Below are 18,508 nucleotides of genomic sequence, written 5' to 3'. Positions count from 1 at the left end.
AATATACTGTCTGTATCTTCTGTCTTTTATTGTGATGAACTTAGTGATGTCTGCTCTTTCATTCATTTGGCACTTACATTTGGGGAGCTCTTTGTGGTTGAGCTGCAGCTGCCCCATTATAAATAAACCATATCAACTTACTATGTGTATGTGGATGCACATGGAGTTCCACATGAAAAAGTCTCTTGTATCATGCTCAGCTTCTGATCTTTTCAATGAACTCATTCCAATTTGAAATATTTTGAATTCCATGGTTCAAGTTGAACGGGATGTTTGAATTCAAATACAATCTCTACTGGCACATATATCTTTCCATAGACAGTGAATGTGTGTGTGTGTGTGTGTGTGTGTGTGTGTGTGTGTGTGTGTGTGTGTGTGTGTGTGTGTGTGTGTAGGTGTACAATAATGTCATGTATCCTGTCACAGGTGTGTATAAAAGTGTCTGTAGTATTTCAGTCTAACCTATGAACACTATCTGCCACTCTCTGTATTCATCACATGATGAGATGTGATTACTAGGGTGTGTGTGTGTGTGCGTGTGTGTGTGTCTGTGTGTTTGGTCCCTAGCTGTCCACCACCTGGTGTGGCAGAGTGACAGAGGAGCCATTGATAAATGAGCCTTGTTTGTCTCTTCCCTTAAGAAAATAGGTGAGCAGCTCTCCTTTCCCCTTCACAAAGATGGGCCCCCTCCTCACAAAGCGGAAGCCGTACTCCTTCAGGATGTTATAGCAGTCCTCCACAACCTAGGGGCAACACACACACACACACACACACATGAGAAGGCCTTTTTTCACAGAAAAAAATGTGACACATGTATTTGTGTTTGCAAAACAAGCAGAAGCTTAGCACTGAAGGCTTAATACAAGCATGCAAATAACTGTGGCATATGGTGTCATGTACAGTACATGTACTGTTCATTTGATCAATGGAAGATCATTAAGTTATTAAATTAAATTAAAATGAATATTGTGGTTAAGTTATGATAAAAGTACCAGCAATTTAAATGCAAAATTTAGATTTATTTACTTTTTTGCCAGTGTAGTTAAAACTGACACATCATTCCTTGAATTTGATGATGAAAGTTGTGAGAACAGTAGGGGGCAGTAAATCCTGATACTGTACCTGAATGTTTCCCATCACTCCTGTGGACTCCATGCGACTGGCCACATTCACAGTGTTGCCCCAGATGTCATAGTGGGGTTTACGGGCACCGATCACTCCTGCTAACACTCCACCTTTATTCAGACCTGCAGGAGAGAGTTGACAGATGGGACTGTTTAAGTTCTGATGATACACTGTGGACAAAACGAACACAAAGATGATGATTGTATTCATTCATGAGCAAACTCCAGGAAGTTTCAAGAGTCTGTTGACTGATTTTCATAATATATGGAAATAAATCAAACCAACTGATGTCATGAACAGACATCTGAAAATGTTTGGCACGAGACCGAGAACGAGAACACACCAAAGAGAGGGGAAAGATATTTTAAGGTTATTTAACAGTTTTTATTTGGATGATACAGGCATGTCCTGAGAACATCAGGTGTGGAGTTCCTGTGTCTAACCGTACTGACACCAGAGGCTGAATCCAGAGCGTCTAATTGACTCAGATAAGGATGCTCCTCTCCTCTGCAGCAAACTGACTAATTCTCAAATATTTAGTGAAGTTGCAGGAAAACCAGGCCTTCATCTGACACAGGCTCATCCACAGACACACCGTTATTCTTCATTTTGCATATATTCAATCATATTTGCGGTCAATGAAAATGCAACACTTTTTATATAATATATATATAATGCACATTTCTACACTAATTCCATCAGTACAACAACAGAGTTGCCAAGAAGTCCAAGGCAAACCCACACCAAAAAACTGTTGCAAATGACTTGTGACTGCTCTGAAGCTACATTACTGTGAGTGCACACAACTGAAGGAGACTCATGTTTGACAAGCATGTGTGTCTTCTGCCTGCAGACTGAACTAAAACACACAGAGGCACAATAAAGAAATGAGCTTACACTGTCTAAGTCTGAGATGGCAGAACTGCAGTGATTAGTCAAACAATGGAATAGTTGCCAACTATTGAATCAATCACCTACTACTTTAATAATCAAGTAATCATTTGGAGTCATTCTTTAAAGCCTCTGGAAATGTTAAGTAAAAAAGCATCAATGATAACAAAGTTAAGTATGTCATTAAGCATCCACAAACATCTGAATGAAAATAAACATAACAATTAGACAACCTAGTTTAGACCATTTCCTCACACTGTGTACATATGGCTGATCACATTCTGATTGCCAGCTGTACTGACTACTGGAAACTATGTCACAGTAAATAAACTACATTTATTACATGTACCATTATCACTGAAGGAGGCAGAGGAATAGTTCAACACTGGACACACTGAGCTAGAGAGGGAGAGAGAGAAGCCATCATTAACTGCTATGCTAAAGTAACTAGCAGATCTGAATAGCATGTAAACAACTGTGTGACTTGTGAGGGTAAAGAGTGCTTTAGCACAATTAGTGTCCATTTAAATGGACACTAATTGGTCTAATTGGTCACTAATTGTACACTAAATGGTCTAATTTACAGCAGTAAAGAAGAATAGAGTAAAATGAGTTGGGTTGAGATGCAGAAACACCCATAACACAGAAACTCCAGAAATGAGACAATGTACTTATTGCAGCATTACAGTGACCAGAGGCCTGTACTACGAAGCTGGATTCACCTATCCAGGATATCTCTCCGTTACCTGGGTTGACTTATCCAGATATTCGCAGTCTAGGATAAACGGTACTACGAAGCTGGTTATCAACTCGGTAAATCAACCCAGGGTTTTCCAATCTGGATCTCGCGTTCACATAAAGGGGAGGTGTTTGCAGCGTCTGACCAATCACAAACATGGAGAAACCCTGCAGAGCAGACTACTTTACCATGGAGGAGCAGACAATTATTATTCAACAATATGAAGAATTCAATCACATCATCCAGGCCAAAAGCAACACTGATGATGCAGCAGCAAAAACCAGGAAGGAATGCTGGCAGAAAATTGCCGACTCTGTTAATGTGTAAATTCATGAGATCATACAATATTCATTTATCAGACAATATAAACGGACAGCACTCTGATCACACAATGTCACTTTATTACGGCACAGACGTTTGGGGCAGATCGCTTCCTCAGTGCCCTTCCTTTCATAGAGACATTAAGTTAGTTTTAATATTCAACATTCAGAATACAAACCTATTATGCTTCAACCACTTGAGTGAATGATTTCAAACCAACTGTATAACATACAGACTAATATCCCTCATGTGCCTCAAGGATTATTTTACAAATATATATTTTCGTCAATTTTTTACAATTAGGCCTACAATAAATACAGTTATTATGCTCCCTGACACTTTGATCTCAGGATGTCAAACCTACAGAATAATATCCCCCACGTGCCTCAATGATTATTTTTTAAATATATATTTTGGCCAATTAAAAAATTGCATCTATCACTAAAAACTCTTTCTCTCCTAAGCGCTCCTCTCATGATCCGCGCACCAATGTTGACAGGATCTTCTATAAGAATGAGCAGGTCATTTTCTAAGAGAACTGATTGGTCAGGAGGTGGTGCTTTTATACTCATTGATCTCTTATCCAGAACATAACCTGCTCTGGAGCAGGTTAGCCGTTCAGCATAAGTTACCATGGTGATTTACCCCGGTAAGAAGTGAACCAGCTTCGTAGTACAGAAAACCCAGGGTTAACCCTGAAGTTACCTCGATAAGAGAAAATCCAGCTTCGTAGTACAGATGTCCTAGTTAGCCCAGGATTGTCCCAGTTTAAAAGCTGGGAGTCCCACGTTGTGTCAAATATCTGTTCAACACTAAAATGTCCCAGTTTTCAACACTAGATGACCCAGGTTCTCACCACAATTAAAATAGTAATTACAATATTATACTTTTATCATGGCTTACATAGATGTTTATTATGATCTGTCCCACTCATTATTATCTAACCCAACATAAAAACACTAACAATACACCACATGATTGAATTCAACACAGAGTTGTCTGTATGTGTGTCAATCAATCACTGTGTTGTTATCAAAGCTGGTGCTAACAAATGAGGCCTGTGGCTCCTTCTGACAGAACCATTATGTTAACAATTAGCTGTCATGCCAAAGAGAGAGTCAATCTATTCTAAAGAGCTCCAGGAGGTACTCTCCTTACCTCGTACAGTACCTGCCAAAGCAAATTCTACATTGTGGACACACTGCAAGAGTATATTTGTGGTTGTGAATGGTGGAAATGTGGATATAAAGGTTCATATTAAGATGGCCAAATATGAAATTCTTAATACAATTATTTACAGGCCACAAAAAGATTTGTACCTTGTTGTGTGTCTAAAATGAAAAAGCTGGCAGAGAATATGTAACAGTTGGTGTTTGAGCCATCAGCCTGTGTGTGCAAACCGAAAAATAACTGAAAACATACTTTGTGGTGTTCTGAGGTGCTGTCCATGGTGCTGACAGTAGCCCTCAGTAGGTGCACTAGAGGCTTAATCAAACTGTCCCCCGGCTTCATAAAAACACTTCTGATGAGTGCATGAGGGCATACATGTGTGCATGAAGGTGCAGTATACTTGTGGTTTGGGAGTTTGAAAATATGGCCACCCTACACAGCATGTCACACTGTTGATGAATGCTTTGTGGATTATTTCCATAATAAACGCCTGAGCATAACCACGCCCAGTTGTAATTCTTTTTAGATGCTTACTATTAGGAACATAAGACCCTTCATTGCATAGAAGCAGTTGTGGTTTTGGGTATCTGGTTGCTTTAAGAAAGAATTGTGCAAATTCTATTATTCCAGCTTCTCAAATGTGAATATTTTCTGGTTTATTTAGTCCTAAAAGACAGTATGTTTTAATGCACTAGTAATAGGACATTTGAGGATGCATTGGCTGTGGGAAGCAGGGACTGACATTTTCTGAGCCAACAAAGTTATTGATTTATTGAGAAAACAACCAGATTATTCAATCATTATTTCAGCCATAAACATTTGCTTTTGATTCCTACTAGGACAGAAGTACAATAACACACACACACACACACACACACACACACAGACAGACAGACAGACAGACAGACAGACAGACAGACAGACAGACAGACAGACAGACAGACAGACAGACACACACACACAGACAGACAGAAACACAGACACACACACACACAGACACACACACACAGAGGAATGGCTGGTACATACCGATGCGTAGCATGAAGTTGTTGAATGACTGGTAGTTGATGTTCATGAGTGTAACCTTCATGGCCAGAGCAAAGTCTGCCAGGTCTGCCAGGTGTTGCCAGCGCTCTCTGTCAGACTGCTCCTCCTTCTGACAAACAAACACAAACATTATCATGGCTGCTGACAAGTGAGAAGAATATAGTATTCTGATATACTGTATCATCACATTCTGTTTTAAAGTTTGGTGTAAGGTAATAAGTGAGAAAAACATTGAGGGCTGGATAGGTCATGTGACCATGCTGACCTTCATACAGGTGTAGCCATTGCTGACGTCTGGGGTGACACCTGATGCTGCCATGTAGGTGCTGCCGATGGTCTTGATCTTTGTGATGCAGCGGAACTGAGTCTCATCCAACAGCTGTCATGGAAACAGGTTTGATTAAGGGATAATCCTAATATCAGCAGATGTTTGGACGTAATTTAAAGCACATGTTAAATGACTGTCACCTTTTAAACATGGTCACTGGTAAATGTTTGGTCCCAAAAGACACAGTTTTCAAAAATGAGAGGGACAAAGTGAAGTCCAAGCCAAACCCAGACCCAAAAATGGTTGCAAATGACTTGTGACTGCTCTGAAGCTACATTACTGTGAGTGCACACAACTGAAGGAGACTCATGTTTAACAAGCATGTGTGTCTTCTGCCTGCAGACTGAACTAAAACACACAGAGGCACAATAAAGAAATGAGCTTACACTGTCAAAGTCTGAGATGATCTCGTTGAGGAACCGTAAGCATTCAATCCCTCCATTATTGATGCTCTCCTCTGTGTAGAAGTCAGAGAAGTTGGGGATGGAGGCAAACATCACCCCGATCTCATCGTAGGATTGACTGTACAACTCCTGGAACATGACAGATTAACACATTACAATGTTTGAACCAAACCTGAAAGTTGATGAATCACTCCTTTAACATTAGCAGAAATACTATAATATGATTTTATGTTTATAAGATATGAGAAGAACAGTGTCGATAAACGTGCCTCCTGTAGTTTTGTTACAGAAAAATAACCAAATAATATTACCTCGTCCCTTTTCTTAGAACCCAGGAAGTGTCGAGCGACATGTTCAGGCAGCATGTTGGTCACCAGTGCTTCGTTCCAGCGCCTCATCTCATACACCTTCTCCTTCTGCTCATGGACCTCAATCTTCCACAGGAACAGGGTGCGGGCGAGCTTCTCCACCTTCAGCCAACAGACACTAGTGTTACCATTCAACAAGTATGTGGATTTGAAGGCACATACTACGACTGAATTTTTTTTTTTTCCTAGTAACCAATTCACTCACATAACATAATATACATAATGTTAATGAAGTGTTCAGCATTTGATTCACAGGTGTATTTTTGGAAAAAGCTTTCAAAAGAGCATTTCTGCCATAGTTGAAGTAAAAATAATGACAGATATGCTCAATCAAATTTAGCAGCAGATCTTTTAAGTCCTGTAAATTATGAGGTGGGGTCTCCATGGATTATCATAACTGGGTAATTTGGAGGCCAAAGCAACACCTTGAACTCTTTGTCATGTTCCTCAAACCATTCCTGAACATTTTCTGCAGTGTGTCAAGCTGTATTATCCTACTGTAAGAGCCCACTGCCATCAGGGAATACTGTTACCATGGAGGGGGGGGGGCTGTACTTGGTCTGCAACAGTGTTTAGGTAGGTGCTTCATGTCAAAGTAACATCCACATAAATGCTAGGACCCAACATTTCTCAGCAGAACATGACTCAGAACATCACACTTTTCTTGATCACACATGACAATCAATTGTATTCACTTTACCTGTCAGTGGTTTTAATGTTTTGGTTGATCAGTGTATAATCATCATTCATATCATACGTTTTTATCAAGAAATGTGTTAGCAAACAGTCCAGTAGTTACAGATCAACACCAACAGTTGTGTTTGTGTCACCTGCTGAATGTAAGTCAATACTCTTTAGCTCTGGTTTGGTGTTCTGCAGTTACTGAGAGGAATATCTGTCTCTTTAGCTGCTAAATGTTTCACCATGTTCACATGTGCAGCTTCAACTATGTCTGTGTGTTGTATGGTGGTGAGCAGGTAGTGTGCTGTGTGTAATCTACCTGCTGCTGCTGCTGCTGGAAACAAGGCTGGTGAGAGCACTGAGACTGAACCAAATATAAATACTAACCCCCAACTAATATTAAGAAGAAGCTAAGAATGATATTACAGATAGCAGGTTTTCTTTATGCAGTATAAGTAGAGTTAACACAACGGAGACAAACTTACATGTCTGGAGAAATAATAGAAGCTGACCATCATAATGAAGATCATAACTGTCATTGTGATCTTGGAGGGAACCAAGTATGACCTGTAAAGATAAACACAGACATATTAACAGTTTCTGCTCCAATATAAGAGCTCAAGAAAGCCCAAGAATGTAATTACTGTATGTAAAAAGCACAGTTTCTGACTTCAATCTATAGTCAGGAGCCCAAATGAACTTGAAAACTGTTTTTCTTGTAATGATTCCTCCTGTTCATACTGACCATTAGAAGATCTCTTCATAATGTTTATAATGGAAGTGATGGAGGACTAACTCCACAGTCCTCCTATAAAAATGTAGCCTATCTGAAGCTAATATTAATCAATCAATCAGTCTTTATTTCTATAGCACCAAATCACAACAAAAGTCATCTCAAGGCACTTTACATATAGAGCAGGTCTAGACTGTACTCTTTAATTCAAATTTAAATAATATAAAAAATAAATCAAGAGGAGAGAGAGAAAGGAAAATATGAAACCTCAACAAACTGAACTTTGAGACAAATTGTGTTTTTTAACATTGACAGGACCATGCTGACCTGGTTTTATCATGTTTTATTTTGTTTCATGGTTTGGAAATGTGTCACTCAAAAACTAAAATTGTTTACACCAAATGGTGAAATGGTGGAGCAAGCTGATTGGAGAGTCTCAGCTTTATCCAGAATCAATTACAGAGGATAGCTGGCTCTATTTTAAAAGATAACTCCCATCCTCTTAATGGAGAGCTTCAGCTGCTCCCATCAGGACGGCGGTACATGCTTGGAAAACCAAACAATACAAACCCAGCTTTGTACCAGCAGCCATCACTGCTATTAACAAGTGAAAGAAACTGCAACATTTAACATTATTTATGTTTATATGTTTTGTATTGTTTCTTTTATCTTGTTTTTACTAATGGCACATTTTTTATCTCTTAACTTGGTCTTACGTATCTTATGTCTTTTAATCGACTTTTTATTTTCTTATTTATTTTATTTTTATTTTTAATTCTTGTTTTCTTGGGGCTGTTCTTCTTCTTTTGTCCTTTTAGTCTGAGCACTGTCGTCACTTTGTCTAACATGTTCTTGTCCTGTACTGTCTGTCTGTCTGTGGGAGTAACAACATGAGATGATGATGACACTCACTGTAAAATTAATTGACCTAAGGGTACAATAAATTATCTGAATCTGAATTTGAAACCATACAAATGAGTCAAATCTTCATCTTCTATGTTTCAACGTTACAGTGTTTTTAGTATCAAAGTCTTTTTGTTACTATACTTCCACCACAGCTCAACAGGAAACACTAAGAGGAGATTTGATGGTAAAAAGACTGTAAATGTGTCAGATATCACTTGATATGACTAACTCACACTGATGAAGCTCAATAGAAGCTGATCAGAGACTTTAAATGACTGTATGGAAACACTGTGGATTTAGTCCTCCATCACTTCCATTGAAAGCACATTAGAAGGAGGTCTTTTAATAGTCAGTATGAACAGGAGGAATGATTACAGAGAGGAAAACCTCTTTACTGTTCATATGGACACATGATTGCTGCTTTAAGACACGATTGAGAAATTGTGAATCTGTCCTTTAAGGCATTGAACACATAATGAAACTTAGACTTGAGTTTGCATTCTGGTTCATTTTTTCAATTGACTGTTAGTCTTCATTGTTACACAATAAGCTTTACACCTGTAGTCCTCACCTGTAGTCCTGGAAGCGTGCCATGTCATAGCAGTCGAAGATGTCTCTCCAGCTGTAGATGTTTACGATGCCTGTAGCCACGGTGATGAGCAGCATCAGTGTGAGCTTCACCATGTGACTCACTTGAACGAGCATAGTGGTGGCCATGAGTGCCAGCACAGCAATGAAACTGTAATATTTGGGGTTGTCCAGGCAACTATTAGGACCAGACCATGTGGAGGAGGAGGATGAGGATGATGATGATGAGGAGGAGGGAGCCACTGTGGTGCTGACTGAATCTGGGGCTCGAGGCAGACAACTCAGCTAGACAGTGGAGAGACAGAAAGTCATGAACTCAGCACTGTAATGATTAATATTACAATTATTCCTAAAAGGCGCTCTATGAATGGGGTGAACTTGGTGTAGAATTCATAACTATTACAAAATACACACACTGGTTTAACCTTTTGTGGCTGTAAGAAAAAGAACAGAGCAGCTCACCATATCCATGATGTCAGCCATGGTGAGGATGAAGATGGCTGCCATGGCCCAGGTGTTACGAGCCCAGCGGGTGTGGTCTATCCAGGTGGAGAAAGACACCAGCTTCTTGGGAAAGACCTTAGATAAACATTGTTTGAATGTGTCATGTCATTTCATTAGTGTGTGAAGGGATGGTGAATATGTCAAATCTATACACCTCCTTTCCAGAAGATATTTTGACTTGTTAAATCAGGTAAAACACAGGTGGAGTAACATGAATGATGACTCCTGTGATGACTATTTCTGTGATTGCTCTGCCTGGTTGGTTCTTTTTCCCTTTTCTTCTCCTTCTAGGAAGTACTCAAGCCGAGCCCGGGTCATCAGGCTGAAGCAGTTCACCTGGGCTGAGGGCTGGGCCACCCTTTTAAAACCAGCTGGCCTGCTCAGTCTCTCTCTCTCTCTACCAGCAGCAGAACCCTTTTTCTTTGTTTGCTTTATTTGATTGATTTCTAGCACACAACATATTCCCACATCCATGCACTTCCACACAATTCTACAGATTTAGCACATAGTTTTGATTGATTTATGTAAATAACTTACTTTAATACATTATTTTGGTTTTGTTTAACTTAAAAGTGTGGTCTCCTCCTTGGTATGTCTGAACTTTGAGCCAGTACATGACACTCCATTCCATTTGGTTTGTTTAGTAGCTAGAGCCAGGGACCTGGGACAGCTTCATGTGTTTTTACTGCTATGACATGTGAACACGTCTGCTGTGAAGAACGTCTGTGGCTGGTGACAATGTTCAGTGTGATGATCACATGCACACGTGCCTCTGTTAATGGACTGTGTGGACTTCACTGTCAGATTTGATTTAATATTGATCAGTAGTGAGGAGCCTGGAGCATTAGTTACAGTGACTCTGCATTTTCACAGGCCATGTAATTGACTGCATGACTGTGTGCCTGCTGCTGATTGACCAGAGAAGAGTGCTGCCTGTGAGGGGCACAGCAGCACTCAATACTGCTGGATATCAATGCAATGATATCAATCTGAATTTCCATCATAAGGCTGAATCAAAAGTTCTCCTCCATACCACACTCACAGTATATGCTATACAAAGGGTGGCAACGACACCACCATGTGGCTCTTCATGAGAATAGACAGTACCTTTATTAAATGTATTAGAATATATATATATATATATATATATATATATATATATATATATATATATAGAACAAACTGAAATACATGTTTTATATTGTTACCATAAAGGATTCACATTACATTATCCGGAGCCTCTGGTAGCAATATTTTGCAATGTGACAGTGTCTACATGTCCAAAAAAAGGCTTAACATATCTAGATTCTAGACCAAGGACTTTAAAGGAGCCTTTCAACATTTTTAGAAATACACTAGCTCTTTCTAGCACTGAGATAAAAGATGAATATGAGTCTGGCTACAGTGTGGGTTTCCTGATGCAGTCTGCCAGGCACAATGGTACAAACCTGGCAGCCTCACTGTAGTGAAATGACTTCAGGAAGCTATAAGGTCACTGCATCAGACTGTTGTTCACAAACAAATAGCTCTCCAAGGTAGCATTGTGTATTTTGGAATCTTGTCATAACAGTGAGGCAGCCAGGTTTGGTGCCATTATGTCTATGAAATAGTTCCAGCATGCTATTGACACAGTAATGAGCTGCAGCCTATAGTCATAGTGCTACAGGTTGCATTAATTATGAGTACAGGTAGTAAAAACATGAGAAAACAAACACATATAAAGGTATAAACATGTGTAGGAACTCACTCTAGGGAAGATGGCAGCCAGAGAACAGATTGTCAGGATTAGCAGCAGGACTTCTCCCACTGCAAAGGTGATGTAGTTTGCAATCAGCCTGTTCCACAACACATCAACACAGAGACAGAGACAGAGACAGAGACAGAGACAGAGACAGAGACAGTTAAAGATATACACAGCACTGAGAGTCCAGAGTCTAACACACATCAGTGTTAATACTGCAGAGAGCAATGTTACAGGCAAACTGTACACAGTGTAGAAATGATGGATACCATGTTTGAGTGGAGGATCTCTCCCAGCACAGGGGAACTAGATCATCTGAATGTAATGTAATGTATGTAATGTATAATTTGTGTCAAACATCATATGAGTTTCTTTTGCTCTCTGGGAACAGTAGGTGTCTCAGCCAGATCAAACATGGCCACATAATAAATCAATAAAACTATTATTAAACAGTGTGAGGAGCCCACTGCTGGCCTCGTGAACTGACCAGGGGTCTATGAGTGCCTCCATAGTTGCAGTGAAGAGCAGGACCACACAGGAGCAGGAGAAGGCAGCTCCACTCTGCTTCTCCTTCTCTACCGAGTAACGAGTCTCCAGCTCCGGATCCACAAACCTCAGGGAGAGTCGGTTGGTGTGTTTACCCTTCAGACTGATGACACAACACAAAAGTTAAAAAGGGACAGCTGAGCATGTATGAGTTCATATTTATATTCTGGAGTTTTACTGATCTATCTATCTGAAACAGGCTGTTTTAGCTCCTATCTCTTTAAGCACCCACCCCCTCCTGATGAGCCCACTCTGTTCTTACACAAACAATAGTAGTAGAATGTCACTTTACTTCAAATGGAATCTTCTATAATACATTCGTACATATAACCTAATGAGTCCCGAGGAAGTAGAGGTTAACTTTGCCAACGCAGTGTTCAGAGCAGGTGAAGTCATGGCTTCTGACTTTCAGGGAGATGTTTATGAATGACAGAAAATCACAGAAAGCAAAATATGTTCACTTTAAATATGAGTATTATCAGTTTACCTGATATTGTTATACATTTTTTAGTAACAGTAGTTGGAAATCTACTGCTACAATATATTGGTACACAGATGCAATTTACTTAGTAACCAAGTCAACCTGCAGCATGCATTTGTGGGGCTGGTAACTAACTTTAGTTGGTCAAGTACTGAAGGCTGGCATCAAATATCTGCTCAATGTCATAATTGTTGTATTTCAAATTTTCATTAATTGCATGAGTTCAGACAACATTTAACACCTGAGAAGTCTTTTTAGAAATAAAAACTTGCTTTTATAAAAAGTTGATCTGTCACTTCCAACAAACCCAGCCCAATTCATTTGTGGTTTACAACAGGAGGAGTAGAGCAAAGAGTAGAGTAAAGCTAGCAGCAGCAAATGATACATCTAAATAAAATCTGACCCATAGAAAGAGAGAAAGAGGGACAGGGAGGTGGCTCAGTGATGACTAATGTGATTAGCATCTAAAACAAAGTCAAGCGGATGGTTGTAACAGCCAGGCTCTTAACTTACGCTTGGACTGTCTCTCTCTCCAGCAGAGCTTCGTTGAGCAGTTTGTTGAGCTCCTGTTCGTTCTCCTGAGCATCAATCACTCTTTCAGCCAGGTCACGCAGACGCAGCCTTCGTCGGGGGTTAGGAAAAGATGGGTTCACCACCTTCAGTCCCACAAAGAGAAAGGTGGAGAATGGAACATCTCTGTCTAATGTAATATTTGCATCAGTGTCACATCAGTTGTGTTAGTCAGCTAGTCTGTCCATCTAACATGTCTTGATAATTCCTTCTGTTTAAGTGCTACTGCCAAATGTCCCTAAATACACAGGACATATCCACATCTAATGAAGTGACTGCCATGACATTTCTTGAGCACATTCATTCTTCCCAGAGGATAAACTCTTTCCATTTTCCATGAGCTTTCCTCTTGGGCCACCCTCAAAATATTAACGTTGAGGAATAGATTATCTCATAATAATTGAATGAATGTGCTCAGCAAATTTCATAGCAGTCAGCCCAAAGGAACCGACCTTATCAACATACTGAACATTCTGTTAAGTTTAAAGACTGTGTAAAGTGAATTCAGACATTTTCTTCTAAACACATTAAATAGGTCATAAATGTATTTCTAAAAAAGGTGTAAAAAGCATTTCAACCATGTAGATTTGAATTGTGGAGCTAGGCTTCACAAACTGTGTTTCAACATTTCTGTGTTCAGGATTTAGTGGGCGGGTCTGATTAGCATAAACCCGCCCCTGCTGCTGTAGAGGTATAAATACATTCAGCACACACTACTACTACTACAGTCTACAGTTAGCCAGTTAGCTGAGCTAGCAGCCGAGTTAGCAGCAGAAAGCTCTCAGACGTAGTGTCCATGTTTCTGGTAGACGTGGTGACTTTGATTGACAGGTGACACTTGGTAAGGGGCGGGGTTTCAGCGGGCTCGGTGGGCACTCCCACAGTGTTTGGTAGCAGAGAAAGAGGCTGATTTTTACACAACTTTGAAGCCTAATTTCATATATTTGGTGATTTTTTTAATCATTCAAATTTGGCAGGGTGGTTAACAACACACTTTTCTGTGGTATGTCAAACTCAGAACACATATTTATTCTTACTTTACACAGACTTTAAGTTAAAGGTGTTGTTTATCCACACAAAATGAACTGTGATCAAGCCTCATTGACGCAGCAATGCCAGAAGTGATCTCTGTGCAAAAGCTACACACAGATTTACTTTACTTTATAATCCAGGTCATTCCTCTGGTCCAGATGTTGATCTGACCATACAATGATCAGTATTTGGATATTCTAACACTTTTAAATTGTGAGTTGTCTTCTGCCAGCCACCAGCGGGACAACTATCTACATGACTGTGTAATGTAAGTAATGACTGCAGTCTTTGGTTACCCTTGTGTCCAGTTCTTCAGGTTCCTCTGGTGTGGTGCAGGCTGTATTTACACTGCCGTTACATTCTGTGGTGTTGATTAACAGCGGGGAGTTTCCATTGGAAGAGGTTACAGACAGCTTCTGATGTGAAACAAGAAAAACAGGAAGTACAGTGAATGATGATTATTAAAAGTTGTTCATTGACAGGGTTTTCATTCTTTTTTCACATGAATGTTAAAACAATATACAGTTCTAGTTTTGGAATACAAATGTGATTTTACATGTAACATTTTGTCAGTTTCCCCGGGTTTCAGCTGCCTGAATATGTTTGAATATCCAAATATTTGCAGTGTGGGTGTGTGGCAGATTTGACTCACTACACCATTGATGCCATTCTTTCCCAAAGGTCCTTTAGGAACAACCACCAGGTAGGTGTCGATGCCCCTCTCCCTCAGGTAGTCACAGCGATCACCTCCATTCCCTGGCTCCACATCAAACTCTCCATGAAGACACTCCATGGTGCTCTGTGAGATGTGGACACGACTGGTCCACACATACACAGGGATCAAAGGTCAGACAACTTAATGATCTACAAAATACCATGAAAGAGCTTCTGTAGACTTGATGGAGCTCTGAGAGACTTCCTTAATCATCTGAAACAACATATTATGCTATATTCAGTCAAATTACATCAATTCATTTAAAGACATAATAGGCTTGATGTCCACACCTCTTATTATTATTAGCAGTCATATGTCTATTATTATACAAAGTTAGCAGTGAACATAGTGAAGTATTTAACAGATAGAACTTTTTTTCAGGAGTAGTTGGAGACCAAAACAGAAACACAGGGACAGTTAATACTGGACTTCAGTCATCAGGTGGATAGAAATACAACTCCAAATGCATCATATTCTTCTGTGTGTGCTGGATATGTAAACAGACACATTTGTCATACTAACTATATGTGGCCAACAGATCACAGCTTTACATTTATACCATGTTCCATATACTTTCTTGTCATTCAAACAAAATGAAACTACGTACGGACAGTTTGACTCTTGTAATGTTAACTCATCATGAACTATCAAATAGGGGAAATTACTCTGATTTCAACTTCATCAAGAGAAGAGCAGTCTAGAAGAAGCCAAAAGAAGTCTACCAGTCAGACTGCTGATATCACCATCAGTGAGTCTTGTGGCATGACTCTGTATTAGGTACTGTAGGTGATACAGAGACCCATTTATACCTGCTATTACCATGTGACATGTGTCTGGATAATAATCTCTCATCTATGGGACTTAAACGCATTGTTGTTTTGATCATTGTCTCAAATCAGCTGGGCGGAGCTGGAAGACTAGGAGCCACAAAGCAGCTGGACCAGACACTGTGTCTCCCTCCACCCTGAAGCACTGTGATGTCCAGCTGTCTCTGCTGTTCACGAATATATTCAACACTTCACGTGAGACTTGCCACATACAGCCTGCTTCAAATACCATCATATCTGTCCCCAAAAAACTAAGGACCACATGACTTCAACACTACAGACCTATCATTGGGACCATCTCTTTGTCCTTTGAGTGCCTTGTACTGTCCCACCTCAAATCCATCAGAGACCCACTCCTGGACCTCTTGCAGTTTGGCTACAGAGCCAACAAGTCTGTAGACAACAGAGTCATTATGGCCCTGGACTAGCACCTGGACTCTTCAGGAACCTTTGTCAGGATCCTGTTTGTGGACTGTAGCTCTGCCTTTAACACCATCCTCCCAGCTCTTCTGCAGGACAAGCTCTCCAAGCTTAATGTATCTGACTCCACCTGCAGGTGGATCACAGACTTCCTGTCTGACAGGAAGCAGAATGTGAAGATGGGAAATCATGTCACTGACTCCCTGGCCATCAGCACCAAGGTTGCACTCTTTCTCCACTTCTCTACTCCCTGTATACAAACATCTGCACCTCTACTCACCAGTCAGTCAACCTCCTGAAGGTTGTAGGCGACACCACCCTCACTGGGCTCATCTGTTTTGGGGATGAGACCACCTACACATGGGAGGTTGACCCTCTGGTGACTTGGTGTGGACAAAACAACTTGGAGCTCAATGCTCTGAAGAGAGTCGAGATGATTGTGGAATTCAGAAAGAACCCAGCCCCCCCCAACCCCCATCACATGTCAATGATGGTGTACTTCTACACCAACCTGCCATCCCTCCACGGCCCTCTGCCTCCAGGACACTGAGGCCAGCAGGAAACATCATGGCTGACCCCTCACACCACAGACACTCCTCTCCAGCAAGACACTGAGACCAAAACCTCACACCACAAGAACAGTTTCTTCTGGACTGCAGCTGACCTCATCAACCCAGGACCCCCACTGACACAGACTCTAGATCCCTCATAGACACTACATGTTATATTAACATCAAATCTATAGTCATACATTAGTTTACACAATTTTATGCTAGAAATGTGGTCACACTGTACAGATTGCATTTACATCTGCTGAGAAATGATCAACCACCTCCACATCTATCTGGCTGATCTGGAAACATGAAGGTCATAATCTCTGCTCAGTGGACATTATACAACTGCTTGTTCCAAAAGTAAGAACAGAATTAGGAAAGAAAGCATTTAGGTTTTCAGCACCTGTTGGCTCAAACAATCTTCAAGTTGAGCTTTGTCTTCAAAACCTTGTATCTGTGACTTATTTTAAAGATCTTGTGAAAACTCTGGACTTCATATAAGAATGTTTTTTTATTATTTTTTGGCAAATTATTTGTTGTCCGATTTCTTTTTTTACACTAACTGCATTGCTGCTGTCTTGGCCAGTTCTCCCTTGTAAAAGAGATGTGTGATCTCAATGGGACTAACCTTGTTAAATAAAGACTAAATAATTACATCTTTATCCAGTTCTGCAGCTACAGGTGAGTCAAACCTGATCCTCCAGCTCAGGGACACACAACACACTCACAAGGAACACACAGGAACACTCTCATGTTGAACTTACTTGTGTTAGGTGGAAGGTGACAGTATCAGATTTCTCACAGTAACTTTATACTTAACCTCTGGTGATTAATAAAGCTAGCTCTATCTATTGGTCCATCTATATATCTCTGGCAATAATTCAACTGATAGCTAGTTCAGTTCACATATGGAAATCTTTAATTCAGTCATTTCTAAAAATGGAGTAGTTTTAGATGTGAAAGCCAGTATCCGACCCAGGCACAGTGACATACATGGGCTGAAAGCAACACACAGACTGGATGATTTGAAAGATGAGAATGATGTAAAGAGTGTATCAATAGTGGATTGATATACTGTTCTTACCCTGGTATACCTCCAGCTTCCATTTTGTTGGCTACAGTGACATCAGTGGACCACACATCATACTGCCAACGTTTCTGGCCCAGCACTCCCCCCAGGACTGTTCCACTGTGGACTCCAACCCGCATGTCAACATCTGTCTGGGTCTTCTCCCGGACATACCTTTGGTTGTTTTACAAAGCATTAAATACAATTCAAAATACAAATGTTAGTTTTATTTTGGTGTGTGTGTGAGAGGAGAGGACAGACAGAACAGAGCTTTCTCTATCAGTGTTCACTAGTACACACTGACTCATCCAAACACTAGTTTATATTCATTTCAATTTGAGTCAAATTTTGGAAGGAATTATTTGAAATATCAAGATGAACTGAGTATGCATTACTAGTAAAAAGGCAGAATAGAAACTGTGTTACTTGTATACAATACAGAGACAGTAAGAGGAATCTAGCTGGGGAAACCAGGTTTCTCTAATCCCCTACTCTGATTACAGTAACTACATCTCTGGTTTATATGGCATTTATGAAATCAGCTTACTGGAGAAAACTAACTGTAACCTGTTTATCTATCTAACTACATGTAAACACACTGAGTGATATAAGTGCATCATGAGACACTAACACTGAAAGAAATCCCTTGAGGCACACTTGTGTGGATTCTGACCAAAATGAAGCATCAGAATCAATTTGAGGTTAATGACCTCTCATTGCAAACCAGTGTTCACTTTATTTCACAGCT

The 18,508-nt window shown here is 40.2% G+C and overlaps 1 protein-coding gene across 1 annotated transcript in view; it reads right to left on the bottom strand.

Moving 5' to 3' along the window:
* Window positions 1-563: 563 nt before the first annotated feature.
* Window positions 564-18,508, bottom strand: part of adcy3a (adenylate cyclase 3a) — a 30,581-nt gene continuing 12,636 nt past the window's right edge. Inside the window, exons 6-20 of the mRNA XM_053327445.1 lie at window positions 17,776-17,934; window positions 14,828-14,993; window positions 14,472-14,591; window positions 13,087-13,229; window positions 12,034-12,195; window positions 11,553-11,640; window positions 9,764-9,880; window positions 9,285-9,586; window positions 7,560-7,641; window positions 6,337-6,495; window positions 6,008-6,154; window positions 5,559-5,672; window positions 5,276-5,402; window positions 1,123-1,247; window positions 564-743 (exon numbers count right to left, since the gene is read on the bottom strand). Coding sequence (XP_053183420.1) covers window positions 564-743; window positions 1,123-1,247; window positions 5,276-5,402; window positions 5,559-5,672; window positions 6,008-6,154; window positions 6,337-6,495; window positions 7,560-7,641; window positions 9,285-9,586; window positions 9,764-9,880; window positions 11,553-11,640; window positions 12,034-12,195; window positions 13,087-13,229; window positions 14,472-14,591; window positions 14,828-14,993; window positions 17,776-17,934 — 2,191 coding nt within the window. The remainder of the gene's footprint in view (window positions 744-1,122; window positions 1,248-5,275; window positions 5,403-5,558; window positions 5,673-6,007; window positions 6,155-6,336; window positions 6,496-7,559; window positions 7,642-9,284; window positions 9,587-9,763; window positions 9,881-11,552; window positions 11,641-12,033; window positions 12,196-13,086; window positions 13,230-14,471; window positions 14,592-14,827; window positions 14,994-17,775; window positions 17,935-18,508) is intronic.

This window comes from Scomber japonicus, chromosome 10 (genome assembly GCF_027409825.1).
Source record: "Scomber japonicus isolate fScoJap1 chromosome 10, fScoJap1.pri, whole genome shotgun sequence".
Taxonomy (NCBI): Eukaryota; Metazoa; Chordata; class Actinopteri; order Scombriformes; family Scombridae; genus Scomber; species Scomber japonicus.
Note: the sequence above shows the minus strand (reverse complement) of the source record. Positions and strands in the feature narration are given on the sequence as shown.